Here is a 21,223-nt window from a genome sequence, read left to right as displayed (position 1 = left end):
AAGTTTGGAAAGTGCAGGAGTGTTATTAGGTTGATAGAAAGCTCTATGGACAAAGGAAAGTTGGGAAAGAAGCAACATATTTTCTAATTCTAGCCAGTGAAGTTGCTGAAGGTTCAGGCAGTGGTGGGTTCTAAATTGATTGCCAGTCACAAATCTAGCAATACTCTTATATGTGTTAGCCAATTTTGAGAGATTGTTTTTCTTCAGGTTAGTGTAAATTGGTGAGGCATAGAGAAGAGTTGAAATAAGGTGAGAGTGGGCAAGAGTAGCTTTGGCTACCGGGGTTAAGAATGTTCTAATTCTGTAAAGGGAGCCCAGTTTTCTGTTTACAGTTTTAATGGTATTATTGATGTGACAATCATAGGTAAGGTTGTTGTCAATCATGACTCCTAGCAGTTTGGTAGTGGAGTCAGCTGATATTAGGGTACCATTAATAGAAGAGATGGAGAAATCTAAAGTGGGGGACCTAGTAGTAGGTTTAAAGAGGAGGAGTTTTGTTTTTTTAGCATTTAAAAGTAGGCAGCGTTTTAAGAACCATGCTTCTACTGTGTGGAATACATTTTGAGTAATAGTTTGTAGCTCTGAAACGTTTTTAGCTGAGCAAATAAGAGTGGAGTCATCGGCATATTGTATGCATGTAGCTTGTGGGATAGCTGCTTGTAGGTCATTTATAAACAGGGAGAAAAGGAGAGGTCCAAGAATAGAGCCTTGTGGGACACCAAGAGAAATTGGAAGGAGAGAAGAGAGTTGGTTATCCCAGAGGACTGCCTGTTTCCTGTTAGTGAGATAGGAAGTAAACCAGAGGATAGCCTTAGGTTCTAAAGCAAGAGATTCTAGGATTTTTATGAGGAGGGGGTGGTTAACCATGTCAAAGGCTTTGGACAGGTCAATAAAGAGTGCAGAAGAAAGAATGTTATTATTGCGGTTTGTGTTTATGAAGTCAGTAAAGGAAAGAAGAGCAGTGGTAGTACTGTGAAAAGACCTGAAGCCGTGTTGACAGGGAGTTAGAATGTTATTTTTGGTTAAGTAGTTCATTAGTTGGTAGTGAACACATTTTTCCATGATTTTTGCTAGGGGAGACAGGAGTGCTATAGGCCTGTAATTAGAGTATTCATTGGAGTTACCTCCTTTATGTAGGGGTATGATGTGTGAGATTTTCCAGATGTCAGGTATGGTACCTTCATTAATAGTTCTATTAATAAGGATGGATATGGGATAGGCTATAACCTTAGCTGCTTTTTGGAGGTATTCAGATGGAAGTTGGTCGGCCGATGGGGTACATGGTTTAAGTTTTTGGATACATTTTTGGATGAAGGTGGTGGAGATAGGTTGTAGAGTGAAGGTAGGTTGAATAGAAGCTGCTTGTGCAGGGATGCTAGAATTGTCAAAGGAAAGGTGGGAGGCCAGAGAATTGATGGTACTGGTGAAGAAGGAGTTGAAAGCATTTGCAGTTTCATGGGAAGAATTGTTTTCGGATCCAGAGGGAGAGGGGGTGGTAGTTTGACTGGGGTGAAGAAGTCTGTTCAAGGTTGACCAGAATCTTTGGGGATTATTATGATTAACTTGTTGGAGGTTACTATAGTAGTTTTTTTTGTCTGAAATAATAGCTTTTTTAGTACTATTTCTTAAGTATCTGAAGGTCTGTTGATCAGAGGGAGATTTACTAGTTCTCCATTTTATCCAGGATTTGTTTCTGAGTAGCATTTTGTGCCTTGTTTCCTTAGATAGCGAGGGGGCGGGTTTAGTTTTGACTCTGATAGTTCTTTTTGGTGCATGATTATCTAGGATAGATAGGAATGTGGTGTTAAAATATTGAACTGCTTCTTCTAGAGGAAGAGTTTTTAGAGGTAACCAGTTGCAGGCATTTAGTTCAGTGCTAAATAGGGTGGGGTTAAAGTTTTTATTACTACGAGAGGTTCGGATGGTAGGGGCATTAGTAGCAATGTTCTTCTTTCTTATGATATAGGTTAAGTTGTGGTCGCTAATGTCATCTGGCAAAGTGCCGGTTTGATATTGTAGCTGTGGTTTATTAACAAGAATCCAATCTAGTATACTTTCTTTGTTGTTAGGTTTATTAATTCTAGTGGAGGTATTTATTGTCTGAGTAAAGCCATGGAGATTAATATGTGAGACTGGGTTATTAGTATTAACTGAAGACCAGTCAAGGTTGAAGTCTCCAAGTATTACAGTTTCTTGTGGGAAGGTGGATGATGCCCAGCTAAGGAGATTTTCTATAACTATGGAGTTATTTCCAGGAGGTAGATAAGTACCAATAATATAAACGGCTTTATTTGGGTTGAGTTGCAGCTTTGATATAAGGAGCTCAGTTTTGGTGTTCTCTAGGGGAGCATAGGGTACTAAGGATATCTTTAGTTCAGTCTTAAATATGAGTGCAACTCCGCCTCCTTTGCGAGTATTACGGTCTTGTCTAATAATGTTATAACCTGGTGGAATGATTTCTGTATCCCTAGTGAGGGGTTTTAACCAGGTTTCCGTTAAACATAGGATGTCAAAAGAGTAATATTCAAGAAGAGAGTGGAGATGGGTGACTTTGTTGTTAACACTTCTGATATTAAGGTGTCCTATGAGTAAGGAATGAGCATTAGAGGTTGGTGAAAGAAGGAAGGAATTTGAGATAATAGGTGTGGCTTCAGAGGAAATAGTAGAGGGACCTGGGTTCGGATGTATATCACCATCTACCAGGGTAGAGGGGTTGTAGTTTAAGTGTGGCTTATAAGTAATCAACATTAAGTATTTTAGTTTCCTTAATATGAGATTATTAGTTTTGATATGGGATAGTCTGTGATATTTGTGACATATATATATATAGGGTTCCTATTAGATGACCGACTCTGTAGCAAAATATGAAGGTAATGTTACTCAATGCTAGAAGTCTAAACCTTAAGGTGCACTCTCTCGAGGCACTCCTAAAAATGGAGAACATCAATATCTGTTCAAATCTCCAGAGAGCACCACTGCAATATCAGGCTACAACTCATACCACACTTTTTGGCCACGACCAAAACACTAAAGGTGGATGAGTGTCCCTATTCACCAAAGATATTCACACCTCCAGGCCGGCTGCCCAACACAATGCATCTGAAATTCTCCAGGTGCAACTAGCACTAGGTAAGACTGCAATACAAATTGTAGCTTGCTACAGATCCTCCACCATGCCCCAAGATTCTTACTACACCTTTCTAAACATACTGGAAAATATTAAGATACAACCAAACACCCTAATACTGGGTGATTTCAACTACCCTGCCATTAACTGGGAAAACTACTCCCGTACCAAAACCTTTGTTCAATGGTTCTTGCAATTCATAAATTCCAGTGCCCTAGAGCAAATAATTCATAGTCCCACCAGGGGTACCAATATTCTAGACCTGGTCATTTCAAACATGGGAGATTGATGCTCCACACCAGTGGTCACCCCCTTGTTGGTCAGATCAGACCATAAGCTAATCACCATTCACATCCACATCCCACTCCCACCCCCTTTAAGGAAACCTCCGTAAAAAAACTTTTCCAAAGCCAACTTCATGCTTCTCAAGTCAGAAGTAACAAACTTCATGACACCCATGCAGATGGGAACTGGAAGTTCAACTGCTGAATCCTACACTAAGGTGCTGTACGAGCACATTCACTCGTGCATGGACTGAGCCATCCCAAATAGAAGCAAGACGCTATCCTCTAAAAAAAGCAAGCCAATCTGGTGATCCCCTGCCATAAACAAGCTGTACAACAGAAGGAAGAAACTGTTGCAGAAAAGAGGAAAAACCTAGGATTCAAAAAACTCCTTCACCAGCCTCAGTAGAAATCTGAGAGCCCTCATAAAATCTTCCAAAACTAGTTACGAAAACAAAATTGCCAAAGATTCCAAAGACAACCACAAGGCATTCTATACCTATGTCAAGAATCTAAATGGCAATACTCAGATCTGCTCTGAGCTACAGCAGAAAGGCACTAGTTATACTGATCTCAAGGATATTGGCAATATCCTGGCAGATAGATTCAGTGCCAACTTTACCCCTTCTCACCCCCTAAAAGGCCCATCTCAGTACTGAAAGAATGCCAAATTCTGGTAATCACTGCCACTCAGGTAAAAAATGCACTCTCCAAAGCCAAGAATACAGCATCCAGCATCCATGGGAAAAGACAACATCCTGGGCTGTGTATAGCATGAACTACAAAATGAAGTGGCACCTCACCTAAGTGTCATGTTTAATCATAGCCTCACCTCAGGCTTTGTGCCCATAGAGTGGCGCACAACTACAGTCATCCCACTCCACAAGGGGGGAGCCACTTTGGATCCCGGGAACTACCAGACTATCCATCAGTCTGATGAGCCTGATCTGCAAGGCCATGGAATGTATTATCATGGAACTTATAAAAAAAGACACTGGCAACCTTCAAACACTGGACCCCACCCAGTTTGGGTTTGTGAAGGGCCAATCTTTCCTCCTGAACCTGATCGACTTCTTCGAATCAGTCTCCAGAGCTGTGGATGAGGGTAAGGTGGTTCACACAGTCTACATGGACCTCGCCAAGGCTTTTGACACTATCCTCCACTCTGGAATCATAGATAAACTTACTAAGCTGGGCATTAATCATTACGTTACTCGATGGGTTGTAAACTGGCTTACTGATAGAACGCACACTGTACAAGTAGTTGACTCCAAATCCAGCTCCAGACAAGTGACAAGTGGTGTACCGCTGGGTTCTGTCCTAGGACCACTCTTGTTTAACATCTACTTCTCTGAAGTACAGGCCAACATTAAGGCACTCTGGCTTACAAAGTTCGCAGATGACTGCAGGGTAGGAGCAATTATTGAATCCCCAAAGGATGTGGAGATACTACAAAAGGGCCTTACGAAACATGGGCTCAAGCTAAATGCCAAAAAATGCATAGTTGTCCCCTTTGGGAAAAAAACACATACGTGTGAACTACCACATAGGTGGCAGTACACTAAACACCAAAAGTGTGATAAGAGACCTAGGGACACAGGTGAACAGTGGTCTCAGCTTTGATAACCACATAGCCACAATAGTTAGAAAATCCTTCTACGTGGCACACCTCATCACTAAGGGATTTTCATCCAGAAAAAAGGAGGTCATTGTCCCTCTGTATTCATCCCTCATTAGACCCATTATAGAGTACAATGCCCCGTTCGGTATGTACCTCACAAGACATCTGCAACAACTAGAAAGGCCGCAGAAATACCTCACAAAAAGACTCACACACCTAAAGCAGATGCCTTATGCTGACCATCTAAAGAAACTCCAGCTATACTCTGTCACATATCACCTACTCAGAGGCAATCTCTGCCTAACATACAAGGCCATGTCAAACCCAGAATTGCTGGACAGTCTACACTTAAGGAAATCCCAATCCCTCTAAGCCACACATTCCAGGGATCTTAACCTTGTCATCACGATTAATAGAATATGCTGGAGGGATAGGTTCCTGACCCAGAGACTCCCCTTGCTCTGGAATAGGCTGCCCATATATGTCAGGCAGAGCGCCTCAATGGCCCTCTTGAAGAGGAACCTTGACTATTGGATGGGAGACAGGAAATTCACTCCGGGGATCACATCAGTAGCCCTGCTAGACAGGGGTCCATAAAAGTAAATATATGTGGGAAGCAATAGACAGGAAATCGTTATGGCTAGGCTTGTATAGGCCCTAGGGCCAATAGCCTAGTGCCTACCTATGAACCTGTGAGCCTATGAAGTATAATGTTTGTAAACATGAACTTTTTAATACAGTTTGATTACTTTTATATAAATGTAAATTTGCTTATGTCACAAGTGATAATTCAGTAAAGGTATTTAAACAAAACTATACATTTTACTTCATTATATGGTGAATTATGAGTACTAACTCTATTAACAAATTATCGTATGGATATCTGGTAAAAGGAGACCCCTGGTAAATGAAACTTCAGAAAATGAAGCCTGTTTTTGTCCTCCTCTCCTTAGATTTCATCAGGTGTCTTCTTTGTGTACCTTTTAGATACTGTACTAAATAATAATACCTATCATTGTGAAGAAATCATACGGTCTACCATTGTCACATTTCTCTCTTCACTAAGGCTGCTGCAGCTGCAACTGTTTTACTTCTGCAATAAGTTACAAAATGCTGTGGTCCATATTAATAACAGCAAATGAATAAGCAAATAAACTACTCACACCATTCTGTTGCTAGTCAGCAAGTATTTATCCTTTTTTGGATACTATTTCATTATTAATATAGGTAGACTTAATTTATTGTTAAACATGTTTTATGGTTTGCTTGCAGAATTTGTGTTGTATATACTCAGAGTGTTTGTTTTCTGGCTAATCTTGGAATGTCCTTGTATGCATGTTAATTTTTCATTAGAGCTCCAAAAAACTTAGCAGTTCACTGTTGTATATATCCGGGTATATTCATATGTTCATATGTTTTTACTAAGCTTGTGGCCATTGGAGACCATCGAGAAACTCATTCACATCACCCAATACTGTGGGAGACTAACAGTTACCCCCCCATTAAATAGACTTTCTCCACATACTGCCCCAGTGGAAGTTTATATAAATTATTGCTAATCATTGCTAAGCACTGCATCTCTCTACTGTTTTCATTTTATGGGAAATGCTGCTTTTAAACAGCAGAATATGCAGTTGTTTCTATGAAATAAAAGTGTCTTCAATGATAAATAGCACATTTCTGATGGGAAGGGAATTTAAATCAAGCAGGAACTGCATCAGGGTGTTACAGCACCTCCAGGTGAATGTAAGAAAAGTGCATACCTTATTAAAGAATAGTATCATAACAGCTGCCCTTCCAGAACCTTCAGGGCAAGCGTTTATTACTAAGGCATCGTGCTATTGATAATAGCTTGTAGAAAGACGCTGTCACTCTTATCAGCTCTGAATAAGATTTTTCATGCTTTCAGTATGTACTGTGAGTATAAAATTCTTAACCATGAGTACCTCCTTTTAAGGACAGTGTGCATGTGTGTATGTGTGTATACAGACACACACACACACACACACACACACACACACACACATATATATATATATATATATATATATATATATATATATATATATGCACATACAATATACAAATGTTATAAAAAGCAGAATTGCATTATTTTATGTACATTGCCCTAGAAAACCATGCAGCCACAGTTAGTGAGGGGTTTTCTAACTATTACAAATTTGTCTCCATGTTACAGAAGGGTTTGATCTGCAATCCTAAGCCATGAGGAGTCTACTGGGAGGATAGGGACTAAGTGACATTTTTGCCACCTCATGTATCCCAAGGGCAGGGAGGCATTTGCTGCTGAAGTCTACTTTCTTCATTGAGATCAGGGATTCTATTCCAAAATTTTGGAGTCTATTTCTAGTACATCGATGGACAAATTCTACTTAGATGTCATTGCTGTCTAGGCATGGGGAGTAGGACTATTACATAACAAAAAGCCCTTCATTGTTGTCTGGTTAGCACCATACATGCTTGATCTGATCCATTCTTTAGCCATTCCCTGGGCAATCACATGCAGGATTTCCCTGATTAGCAGTGCTGTGGTCCATGATAGATAAGAAGAACAGGTGCCATGGGTATCAGACAGAAAACTGAGAAGGGTCTCTGGGGCATTGCTAATGGGAGATGGCTGAAATCTGGGATAAAGTAAAAAAAAACAGAAATGCCACATAATTGTCTTAACTATTTTTCTTACCCAAAATGCAGTCAGTTGCATGCTTTGCATAATTGTTTTTGCTTGTTCAACAGGAGACTCACAAGGAGAGAAAACCTTGTCAGCTGCTAGTACTTCTGCGACACTGAATGGGCTTGTTCCAAATACAGAGTACACCATCACACTCTATCCCATCTTTCCAGGGAGTACAGCTGAAGCATCTTCTATCGTCACTGGCAAAACCTGTAAGTCACTGCAGACAACAGTGCCTTTTTTATGGAGGAAGTAGCAGTGGAGACTTTTGCTCATTTGCAGTCCAGTCTAAGATGATGTTGTGATTTTAAATGCAGATTCACACAAGTTTCTGGTAAAACTAGAGTAATCTGTTTAACCAACAAACTTTTTTTTGAAAATGAAATCCTGCTGACAATAGTTATGAAATACTGATGAATAAAAGACGTATTTGCCAAAGCATGCACTAATTGAAAGCCAAAGCACAATTGAGGGAAAACATAACTACATTTCAGACTGCCAAAAAAAAGCCTGTGTTATAACACATATAAGCTACTTCAAATAAAACAGGGCATTAAATGCCTCACTAGGGTTTTGTTTCATAGGGGGTAGATTTGCAAGACAAACTAAGCTTGACAGAATGTCAGTATCAGCTGACAATGGTGGCCATTGCTAAACTTTGAAAGGTATACCCCCTTCTCCCCAAAGGTGAGGGACATTGCCATTGATTATCTTAACATGAAGTGTCGGATATTCATCCTTCTGCACGAGGAAGGATGGGGCTAAATTTTGAAGTGGTGGTGAATTTCTTCTACAGAAGCTTGCATGTACTGCTAGGTGGGATGGATGAAAGGTGCATGTTGTATCTTGTGTTTTCTTGCTGTTATGCAAGTTGTCTGTCATATTTCACATCCTCATGTTTATCTATACTTAGATACTTTTATGGGACACAGTATCTTGGGCTGGGTTTTGTTACCCCCTCATTCACACAAACACAATGGAATTAAAGTATATGTTCACAGATTCATAGGTACTTACTAGGCTACTGATCTGTGAGGATCTTAAGAAGCCTCGCCTTGCATTCCTCTGGTAGGCTTTATATCTTATATTTTATATACAAGTAATCCAGAGACAGGATGAAAAAGTATGTTAGGACATTTACATTTTTTGTATGAAAATGGATCCAGATTACATTTCAGCATATTTTCTCCACTGAGCTGTCCTGCCTTTTGAAAAGAAGAATTGCTTAACTTTAAAAGTGCTTAAAAGAAATGAACAGTGTGCAGGATTGAAATAAATAACACTATGTCTTAGTTAAATGTTCTCTGTCATTAGTAAAAAAATGTTGTCTTGAACAGATAAGATTTCAAAGAATCTTGAAAGCTGGCCAGAGTGGTACCCAACTAAACTGAAGAGGCAGTCAGTTTTTTTGGCACAGGGGCTTGATAAGAGAAAGGCTACCTGCCAGAATTCTTGAATAGAATCCATAAAACTACTAGCAGCCTCTGTTTCTCCAAACCTTCTGAGCAAATTCGACTGAAAGACACAAATTGTTCTTTTAAATAAACAGGGCCAGGCCATGTAGAACTTGTTAAGTTAGAAAAAGGAGCTTTAAATATCAACCTCAAAATAACAGACAACCAATGTGAACTTTAGAGCATAGAAATGGCATAGCTGTATGAAAATGACACTCTTAAATACTTGGTCAGAAAGTTCTAAACTTGCTTCAGAAGACAGCGTTTGACATCTCAGAACTTGTGGTAAAGGTGTTGCAATAATCTTGGTGTGATGAAATTGGCCATGAATGACTACACTGGGTTCTTCTAATGAAATCATGTGTTTAATTCAGGTTATCTCCCAGATAAGGTAACCTACAAGTTTTACAGCTGCTGCCATTTGACATTTAAGCAGCAGTAAATCTTCAGAATCATGCACAGATTTTACACTGTAGACTTGAACTCCAGCTTATTACCACCATTTATTTTATTGTATTGCATTTATTTATTTACATTTTAGTTATCAGGAAGAGCACTGATCACAGAATGACCAATTATAGGCTCAGCTCAGGTTACCTTTGAAATTGTAGCAACAAAAATTTAACAAATTCAACCAACAATGGAAAGCAAAGGTAGTATATAACTGGTCACAAAAAAGAGAGAGCAATTATTATGAAAGGAAAAGAGATAGGTCTTACCTGCCTGTCACAGTTATATGTAGCATAATCTCTGTCTTGGCAGTAATGAGTTTCAAATCAGTGCACACATCAGACCACAGATAGCTTCTAAGCAGCCCTCAAGGAACCTAAAGGTTGACACGTGGTCCACAGGGAAGAAGTAGCTTCTGCTTGTCATCAGTGTAATGATGATATTTCATGTTTAATGAACTAAACCACATCTCTTAGTGGTAGAAAATGTACCAATAAAATCATGAGAGCCGGAAGACAGCACTGGAGAGAGAGCCTTACATCATAGAGCCTAAGATGTGGAAGTATTTATACCAAAGACAACTCTTTATGTCCACCTTGAGAGGAAATAAGCAAACCAGTCAGGCACAGTGAGCAGTACGTCTACTGTGAGACTGCAGCTATTCTGCCAGAGTTCTGTGATCCACAGTGTCAAAAGCTGACGACAGATCAAGGAGAAAGAGCACAGACTACAAAAATAATGAGGCTGTCTCAGTATTATGTCAAGTTGTGAAATTAGGCTGACCTGGATGTGTGAGGTCATGAGATGCCAGATATAGTTTTAGCTGAGCATAGATCACATTTTCAATATCATTACTGATGAAAGGGAAATTATATATTGTTTGCATTGCCAGATAACATCATTTCACAAGTGGTTTCCTATAAATGACACTGTTATGGTTTCTATAAAGAGATGAAAATACACCGATTCTTAGAGATGATCTGGAAAAATTTGGTCATCCATAACAAGTAAGTCTAATTTGTCCGACTCTTTTTCTAAATTACAGAAATTAGTATGAAAAATTGAAATTGCATTCATTACCTCATTGTAATTAATATATTGAAACTTTGTCTTGCAGCATTCAAGATGTGCATGCTGTAGTGTACTGCCATGTTACTTGCTTGAGTTGGGGAGAGGATTCTTGCTAAGCTGTGCAACTTTATCAGCATAAAACTGCATAACAGCTTCATGTTCAGAGACAGGGAAACATTTTAATTCACTAGGCAGATGGCTTAAGCAACCTGCCAGAGATTTAGTAAATTATAAGTAGTGGCTGGGTTTGGCATAATGATCAAGGACTATCAACCTATGAACCTATGGTCTGAAATTGCAGACATTTTACAGAAAAGGACTCTTACAGTTTTCTTCAAGATTTGAAGTGGTAAATAAAATAATGGTGATCCAGTGTAAGTTTGTCCTGTAACTGGTGAATTCCCCTTGTCTACACCCCAAGACACAGCCCAGCAGAGCTTGATAAGCTATTGCTTGTACCAGTGATCACTAATCCTATGTATCAAAAGTGGGGCATATTAACTAAGAGCATAGGAGATAGCCTTATAATCCTTCTCAAGTGCGCAGGATCATCAGCATTGTACCATTGAAGGAACTTATCTGTCAGTGCTACCTGGTCACCACTTAAAGTAGTCTGTATATCATTGTATTGGACCAGCTTCAGATCAGGTGACCAAATCAATGGACCACTAGATTGAACCAAAAAACTGCTTTCGCCAATCACATTACAGGGGTGCAGTCCAAGGAGTGGTCTTTTGAGGGAGATATATGAATAGGTTTTCCACAAAAGACTGAGTGTGTGTTTGCCGATAGCTGTTTAGGCAGCCGTTTATGATCAACTAAGCAGCTGGTTGAGAGGTGTCTGAGATTGCACAATTCCTGGAATTGGGGAATGTGGCCTTACCCATGTTTGCCCAGTCTCGGAGTTAGTAAATATATAATTAACAGTGGGTGTGGAGGTCAGAGGAGTTTTTGCCCTTCTTGCAAAAAAAAAAAAAAAGAGAGAATTTACCTGTTTCCCCACTGTAGTGCAATCTCGGAGTTGGTATATTTAAGTAGGGGGGGTGCAGGGGGGCTTGCCCCCTGTAAAAACATTGTTTTGGTGTTCCTGGTCGGTTCATTGAAATGTTCTTCATGAAAATGCACTTTTGGTTAAGTGCACTTTCACATAAGTGTGGGTCTACTGTTCTTTTTCAAAGAAGTGTTCTTTTGATGAAGTACAGTAGATCCATATACTTATATGCTTTTGTTATGATTTGAACTCCAAGAGTCTTTGTGTCCCAGCTACAGTATTTTAGTATGTATAAATATATATATATATATATATATATATATATATATATATATATATATATACGGTTTACTATCATATCGTTGCACCGACATTGTGCGAGTGTTCAGATTTCCGAATCAAAATATCGGAAATCACAAAAATGAACAAACTAAATGCAGAATGCAGCATTTCGGTAAAGTTGACATCTCAGAAATGTCGACTTTACTGAAAAAAGTACACTTCCGGATAACAATAACACACCCTCTTACTACTTATATATACAAACTCTGAGATCCCACTACAGTGAGGGAAAGCGTACATTTCCAATCCCCACTATAGTGCGATCTGCATTCAAAATGTTGAAATGCACAACAGCAAATGCACACTAGCATTCGCTGTTGTGAATTTCAACATTTTTTTTTCATTATTTCAGATTGTCGAATTGGACGATCGGACATACGAATTCAAACGTAGTCCACTCACACTTTTATATATATATATATATATATATATATATATATATATATATTTATATATATGTGTGTGTGTATAAAAAAAAAATATATATATATATATATATATATATATATATTTATATGTGTGTGTGTGTGTGTGTGTGTGTGTGTGTGTAAAAAAAAAAATATATATATATATATATATATATATATATGTATATATATATATATATATATACACACATAAATAATATGTATATATATATATATATATATATATATATATATATGTATGTACGCGTATATATATATATATATATATATATATATATCTATATATATATATATATATATATCTATATATATATATATATATACGTTCAATTCTTAGTTAGAGCGTCTTCTGTGTGGCGACATCCGTGAATGGGCATTCCTTCGTTGAAGGTTGTGCATTAGGCCCGGCAAGCCAGTACGTAAAAATCTACTGCCAATCATTAGCGGACCGGAGTTCCGCTGTGGCGACCCCTAACCAGGAAAAGCCGAAAGACACAAACAAACAAATATATGTACACATATGTATATATATATATATATATATATATATATATATATATATATATATATATGAGTCTATATGACTTGGTCGACAGTTCATATGATCGACTGTTTATCGACAGTTCATTTGATCGACAAGCATTTAAGGTGGGGGGCTTCGCCCCCCACACCCACAGCCCCCCACACCCCCCCTAACTATGTATATCAACTCCAGGGTCACACAACATTGGGGAAGGGGGCAAATGCTTGTCGATCAAATGAACTGTCGACAAATAAACAGTCGATCATATGAACTGTCACAAGTCATATAGACCATATATATATATATATATATATATATATATATATATATATATGTGTGTGTGTGTGTGTGTGTGTGTATATATGTATGTATATATATATATATATATATATATATATATATATATATATATATATATATATATATATATGTGTGTGTGTGTGTGTGTGTGTGTGTGTGTATGTATATATATATATATATATATATATATATATATATATATGTATATATATACACACACTCACACACACACACACACAAATATATGTGTATATGTATATATATATATATATATATAGAGAGAGAGAGAGAGAGAGAGATGTAGATATATATATAGATATATACACACATATATAAACTCTGCTCTGAGATCATAGTTGCGCAGTCTATTTTTTACAAGCAAGTGTTTTTGGCTGTTTTTACGAATAAAACTATTTGGATTACTTTTCGACTGTTCCTTTGGTCTTGATCCCTTATTTGGCTTCTCCTGAGCGACTCTTTTTGGTTTTGTTGGAGTTCCTATTTTTTACATTCCCCATGTGGGAGGGTTTACCCATGTGAAAAATGTTTTGAAAGCAGTGATAGTTAGCCAGGTCCACTGGTGCAGAGGGACAGAGCAGTAACTACGTCCGTGGTTACTGGAGTTCAGTTAGTGGCACATGCACCTGCTGGGAGGGAGTCTATGTTTGGCCACCTAAATGAAATTAACTCAAATGGCTAAATGCTGAACTGGAAACAGAGAAATGGACAGTGAGCGAACACCAACAATATTGAAAGTAAAGTCATCGAATGGCATATAACATCGTGAACACAACCATACCCCCCACTTATATATACCTACTCTGTGATCACACTACCATGGGGAATAGGGCAAATTTAAAAGGTTTCCCTTCACTTACCTTGTGCACCATGTTACTTTCTTGTTGTTGGCCAACTATGGCCATTCTCTGACTTTATTTTCAATGTTCGGTGTTCACTAAATGTCCATTTTGCTGTTTCCAGTTCAACATTTAGCCATTCAAGTTATTTTTATTTTGGTAGCCAAACATAGACTTTTGCTGGAGTTGGCATGGGGTAGAGAAATGAGACTTAACCTATTCACCTGTCTCATGGGTCAAGGAAAGGGAGCATATGTCTAGATACACTCTGTGTGGTAGAATTAGAGGTATTGTCTACAAGGATAGGTTTGGCTGTTATTATGTCACATGTGGAAGCATGGATGTAAATCACTAGGCTGATTGGATGCCAACCTCTGGATGCCATCAGTATGTGTAAAGAAAGGTAATGACCTTACTTATGATGCTATTCTCTTGTGGCGGGAGTAAGAGCTTTTGGATTTCCTTTCCTTTCGTGGCACCTGTCATCACCAGTATGGGGAGTCTGGTGATCTCCCACTCAGTGAAGTTAAACACCACGGTGCATGATGCATACATCTTTGCTAATGGTGAGGAAAAGGACTTGAAAGAGCCAAACTATTGCTAAAGTAAACCTCAAACCAAAAAACCCTATGGCAAAAAAAAAAAAAAAAAAGAAAGAAAGAACACCCATAGTTTGGGCCATTTTTTGAGTAGTTAATTTCAAGCAGATTTTATATCTGAGGTTATACTTTGCGGTCTCATAGTGGATCCACTTTCTTGGTCATTTGCAGAGGGGGAATAACTTAAACAAAAATGAATTCCTCTGTAGTTTGGTAGAGCTCCCTGATGAGTACAATAGACTGATTTCTAATCAAATACAGACAGCCAGTTGGGGTAGTTCAATACCTAGCTGATCCAGATGTCCATGAGGACTTGTAAAAAAAAATGTCAAACTGCCTGGTGGATGGTAGATAAGATGGTAAACTACATTCATCATCATCATTATCATTATCAACCCCCTTTTTCACATTTTCAACTTGGGGTAAGGGTGTATTATCAACTGCCACCATCTGTCTTTATTCAATGCTACTGTCCTACCTTCTTTGACGCTCATGCCTGAATGTTGCGGTCTTCTCTCACACAGTACATCTACCTCTTTGCTGGATGCCCTTGTTTCCTCTTGACTTCAGCTTGTCTGTCCCAAATTTCCTTTATCAGATTGTCGTCTTCTTTTCTGCCCATTTACCTGAACCACTGTAATCTGTTCTCTTTGCCTTTTTCTGTAATTGGAACCACTTTGGCTTCTACTCTTATGTCGTCATTTCTTCATTTGTCCCACAGTGTGCATCCTGCCACCTGTCTCAGGCATTTCATCTTCATCACCTCTAGCTTCCTCAGTTGCTCTGCCTTTACTGCCCAGATTTCTGTTTCTTACAGTAGTACTAGTCACACCACTGTTTTGTACACCTTTCTTTTCAGCTTCTTCGACATTCTTCTGTTACATACTACCCTTGAAGCTCTGTGCGTGTTAGCTGCAGCCCCTCTGATTCAAGCTTTGACCTCCTCATTCAGACTTCCCTACTCCTCAGTCACCTCTCCCAGGTACATGAAGCTGTTAACTTGTTCCACTATTTTCTCTTCTATCTCAACTTTCAACTTCTTCTGACTCCTTCTCTTGCTGCCATTATAACTCTTATCTGTACTCAGTTTCATCCAACTTATCTTCAGTTTTGCTTTCCATTCCCCTATCCTTTACTGAAGTTCTTGCTCAGAGTCTTCCTGTAATGCACATCATCTGCATACAGCAACTTTGTTGATCTGTCTCGTCTGACCTGTTTGATAATGTAGTCCATCCACAGAATGAACATCAGTGAGCTCAAAGCTGAACCATGATGCACTTCAATTGGGAACCCCTCAGAGAAACCGAACACCGTTCCTACTTGAGTCATTAGGTCCTTGCACATAGCCTGTCTCTGGAACTTTGAACCAGTGCAGAACTGCCCAAATCACATTTCTTGAGACCTTGTCATATCCTTTCTCCAAGTCTAGGAATGTCCATGTGGACTCTTTTCTCACCTCTAGCTTCTTCTCAGGTATCGTCTCAGTGTAAACATTGGAACAGTTGTGCTCCATCCTGAACTGAATCTGAACTATTAATTTCCTATCTTACTTTTCTACTTCTCTGTGAATTCATTTATCAATCACCTTCTCCTGAACCTTCATGCAGTGTGACAGGAATTTTTTACCTCTGTAGTGCCCATAGTTGTGAATGTCCACTTTGTTCTTGAACACTGGCACTAGTGTGCTTATTCTCCAGTCATCCAGGATATGCCTTCCTCTCCATCCTGTTATAAGTACTCTCAGGAGCCATTCTCCCCTATCTCACCCAACATCTTGATCATATCTACTGTGACCTCATCTGAGCCTGCTGCTTTCCCTGACTTCATTTTGTTTAGTGCTGTTCTTCTTCTGTAGTGGGCTCCTCTTCTTCTCTCATCATTAGCTGTATCTAGGGCAGTACAGTTTCTGCGAGGTTTTCTTCATCCAGAAGGTGCTGGAAGTACTTCTTTCATCTGACTTTGTACAGTTTCTGCGAGGTTTTCTTCATCCAGAAGGTGCTGGAAGTACTTCTTTCATCTGACTTTGATTTCCCATAGAATGGTGAGGAGGTTGTTGCTGTCATCCTTTAAGAAGGGTGCCCGAATATCAGTTCTGTCTTTCTGTCTTTACCTTGCAACTTGATATATTTTCTTTGTGTCATCTACCGAGTCACTTTCCAGAAGCTGGCAGAGTACCTCTGTTGCCTTGTTCTTTGCTATTGTACTTCCTCTCTTAACCTCTTTGTTAGCCAAACAGTATTCCTTCCTAGCCTAGTCCATCTTTTCTATCTGTCAACTTTTTCTGTACTCCTTAATTTTTCTTATGACTTCCGGGACTTCTGCAGTCCACCAACTGCTTTCCTTATGTACCTTATTTCCATACTTGGTTCTGCCACATAGCTGTTCTGTTGTCCTCACGCATGCTGTTTTGAGGTGCTACCATTCTTTTTCAATGCCACTTACTTCCACTTCTTCTTGAGGTGCTAGAGCCCAGAGTAATTCCTTGAATTGTTATGCATTCTCTTCAGTCAACTTCCAGGTCTTCAGCCTGGTCTCTGTTGACATGAGATCCTCCTCTGACCACTGATTGTGGCAACCAGTGGTTTATGCTGTGGGCCAGCTGTTTTAATGGGAATAACATTGCAATCAGTAATTCTACCGCACTACCCTTTCCGTACTAAGAGAAAGTGTACCCAAGTTGCATGTTGGCCACTCTTGTATGTGATCTTGTGACTGTATCTCATGCTGCTCCATGTTTTTACCACCATCAAGCCATTTGCCAGATAGAAATCTAGAATGACCTCTCCTTATGTAATCCTGTTGTCCTACTCATGTGGACCCAGGCAGTCCTCATATCCTGTTCTGTCTGTCCCGATATGTGCATTCAGGTTGCCCATTATCAACACAAGTTCATGTTGTTCTTTCTGTGGTAGGTCCTGCAACTGCTGTCCGAATGCACTTTTTCCTCACTATCACAACCCTGCAGTGGGGCATAGACTGGGATTATGAATAGTGGCCTATACTTACACTGGAGTCTGATTGCCATGCGTCTCTCACTTACCCTGATGACATCCCTCACTGTCTTCTAGACCATCTCCCTCACCACAATTTCCACACCATTTCTAGCCTGTCCTCCTCCAGAGTAGTGGACTCTGAATCCCAAGCCAAGTGGCTTTGCTGCACTGCCCTTCCATCTTGTCTCCTGGATACATTGGATGTCCAGCCTACTCCTAGCCATCATATCATCCACTTCCAAGCTCTGTCCTGTCAGTGACCCTACTCTTAGTTCATGTTTTGACAGGTTGATTATTTCGCTCAACAGAGCTATCCTAATTATCCCAAGCCAGTCAACTGGACACTACTGGGCTTTATGGTAGACACACACTGGCCAATAAGGGCACATACACCCCTCCCACTGTTAGCATGGGTTGCTGTCATAGGTCATAGTATGCCAGGTCCTCAACCCATTTATTACCAGCAAATACCCATGCCCAGTTGGCGATATTATATTCAACAAGTCCAAATCACCTAGATCCATATTTTACATGGCTAGCCCTACCACTGCATGCAGTCTGTGAGCCATGTTCTTCTATCTTGAGGATACAGTGCACCACAGTAGATGTAAAAAGCAGTTGGTCTATGCAACTCTTCTTCTATAGGGCACCATCAAGAGGCTGTGCTGCTGCTCATAACTTTTCTTGGGTGAGTTTGAGGTGGAAAGCCTCATCATGTTTTTGGGAGGTGGGAGGATCACCATAGATTCACAGGAAATTTCATACAGGCACTGGCTGGAGGTCAGGACCAAACCTTGTACTCTGTGCATTGGAGGTGAAGACCTTAGCCATTATGCCAGTAGTGTCCATTAACATTTAACAGTGTTACTACATTCATAACATACTCAGAGGAGTATGTTCCAAAGGTAGATAATTTGTGACTACTTTCATAACACACTCAGATAAGTGGTACTTCTGTAAATCTCAATGTTTTCATAACAATCTTTAAAAACAGATGCTCACCATCCACTTAGGTTGTGCCTTATTTAAGGCAGTGGAGAATGGAAACAAAATGTGACCAAAGTTTTCATTAAGAAAGGATCACATAATAAACTCAAGGTCTAAATCATGAAACAAGTCAGATACTTTGTCTGGCTTGTTCTGATTCAATATAAATCACCAGATTAATCATCAGAGCCATAGATGGAGTCAGCAAAGAAAAACTCCAACTTGTTGACTCAGTCAATAAGTAGGCTCCTGAGTACCACAAGGAGAACTTTGTTCATAAAATATTTAATCTTAGGATTGTCACATGTCAGCCTACTAGAGTATCTGCCCACTCTGGCCAAGGTACACACCACACTCAACTTATAGCTATGCTGACCCCAGAATCTCTAACCATCTGCAACAGCAACTCAGTGGTGAAACTTTCAGGGGTTAGAAAACTGGAGGGCTAAATGTTTCAAAATATTTTGTACTTAAGGTGACAAAGATAACCAGTATTATCAAATAACAGAACTCTGAAGTTAAACTTTAGTAGACTTGTTCTAAAGGCTAGACTATATAGTTGTCAGACAATTATTACTTAACTGGATTAAATAGATGGCAAATTAGGTATTAGTAAATAGTAAGGAAGAACTAACGTTCAATATAGTAATTCTAGTTCCAACACCATGCACCTGAAATGTAGAGGTTCAGCTTCCAGGTTACAAAAAGAATAAATTCACTGAATGCATATTTGGGAGCCACAAAACATTGGTTCTAGTCTTGTCTTTTCTAAGACAAAAAAAACAAAGTTGTCAGCCCATACCATATCAATACTCAGCATGGTTATAACACTGAAATGCAAGATGTTAACAGCCAGGCAGCTGACTTACCGCTTTTATAGTCTGTTGAGTTTGTTACATTTATTCGTGATATATTTATTGGGGAATCAAGAATCACACTGGTATTTTATTGTCATTCTATTTATCACAGCTGTGACAGGATGGTATTTCTTTAAGTACTTTGAGGCAGTTTCACAGACTGATATTTACATTGATAATGGTCTCAGTAACTGTAATTATAGATCCTTCCAAATGCCAGACTTTATCTGTGCCTTTAACATTTGATAAGACATTTATTGGAATTGTTTTGTGTTATGCTTTTCTGCCTGAGGAGTTACCTAAGGAAAGAGTGTCTGTGAACATTCATGTTGGTTCACAGGAAAGTACTAGGCTAGCTGCCCTTGTGGGCAATTTTAAGCCTAGCCATTTTTTCCCCAAAGGTAAGAATCAAACCTTGTACTCTGTCTTTGAGGTAAACACCTTAGCAATTATGTCATCTATTCCATAAATGAACTGCTGGCTTTGGAATATCTACTCCAGTAACCAAATTCATTTCTTTAGTAGTTCATTCTCAGGGTAGGACTCAATGTAAAATTTCACAAGTGAGTCTGTCCCCTTCAAGAAGCTGGGATTCAGAAACACACACAGATCAAAAAGTTTTATTGGTAGGAGGGTGAGACTGTGTTGATATAACAGGAATGATATTTTTTCTTTATATACTTTACATGGATCTTAAACTGGAAGGCACTGCACATGTAATGTATCTAGCACCCTTACTGTTGTGTATATGTGAATGATGCACACACAGACACACACACATGTGCGAGCATGATACACATGCAAATGCACACTCATTCCCATACACTTACACAAATAGACAGACAGACACACACACACACACACACACACACACACACACACAGACACGAGTTGTGTGCCTGGAACTAGCTCTGGGGTTACCACAGTCAGCAGTCCAGCAGCTGGAAAAACCACACTGTCCCCAGAGGGAGTGTAGCACATAGCTCTGTCCTTTTGGTCCAGACCTTCTGCTACCATCCTGCAACCTAAGCATGGATTGCTGTCAGTGCAGCCTAGGGGGCTCATCACTGCACTAATGGGCTGGACGTTGAAAAATGTAGCCAAAAAGAAGTCCGGGCACCCTGCCCTCCCCCCCCAGAAAAAGAAAAAAGACAATAGAAGATGTCTTTGAAGAGGTCTTCATTTAAAAAAAGAAATACTGATGTAAAAGACCCCTGTGTTGCTAAGAAGTGGTGGTCTTTCGTTTTCATCTTCATGTCCCTTCTTGGTAGACAGCTGTTTGCCAAACACAACAGATCACAACACTTCAGCAGCAACCCAGTCACTAATGTTTTTTCAGTACCATTGGTAGTTGTATCATTAATAATGTGGCAGGCTTCCCTCAGAGTTGCCAGCTTTAGAAGATGCAAAAAACTGACAAAAGCACTACCCTTTGCTCCATCCATTGTTAATTGCATTTCAATAAGTAAATGCACATTGCTTCTCTTTCACATTTAATAATCATACTGGCAACAACATTGAAGACACATTTAATGTGCATGCCTAATGCAACAGATTAGCAAACATATAAACATTGCAGACATTAAGGGTATTTGTAATATTGCTTGTCAGTCAGTGTGCTTGTTGAAACTATTATACTTGTTGAGC

General features: G+C 39.3%; 1 protein-coding gene across 1 annotated transcript in view; it reads left to right on the top strand.

The window, feature by feature from the left end:
- LOC122807520 (collagen alpha-1(VII) chain-like) overlaps positions 1-21,223 on the top strand; it is a gene marked incomplete at its 3' end in the record, with an annotated part of 926,266 nt that overhangs the window by 467,237 nt on the left and 437,806 nt on the right. The window contains exon 10 of the mRNA XM_044078445.1: positions 7,787-7,936. Coding sequence (XP_043934380.1) covers positions 7,787-7,936 — 150 coding nt within the window. The remainder of the gene's footprint in view (positions 1-7,786; positions 7,937-21,223) is intronic.

Source organism: Protopterus annectens, chromosome 7.part1 (genome assembly GCF_019279795.1).
Source record: "Protopterus annectens isolate FY-2018-M chromosome 7.part1, PAN1.0, whole genome shotgun sequence".
Taxonomy (NCBI): Eukaryota; Metazoa; Chordata; order Ceratodontiformes; family Protopteridae; genus Protopterus; species Protopterus annectens.
This window is presented reverse-complemented; position numbering and strand designations above follow the sequence as displayed.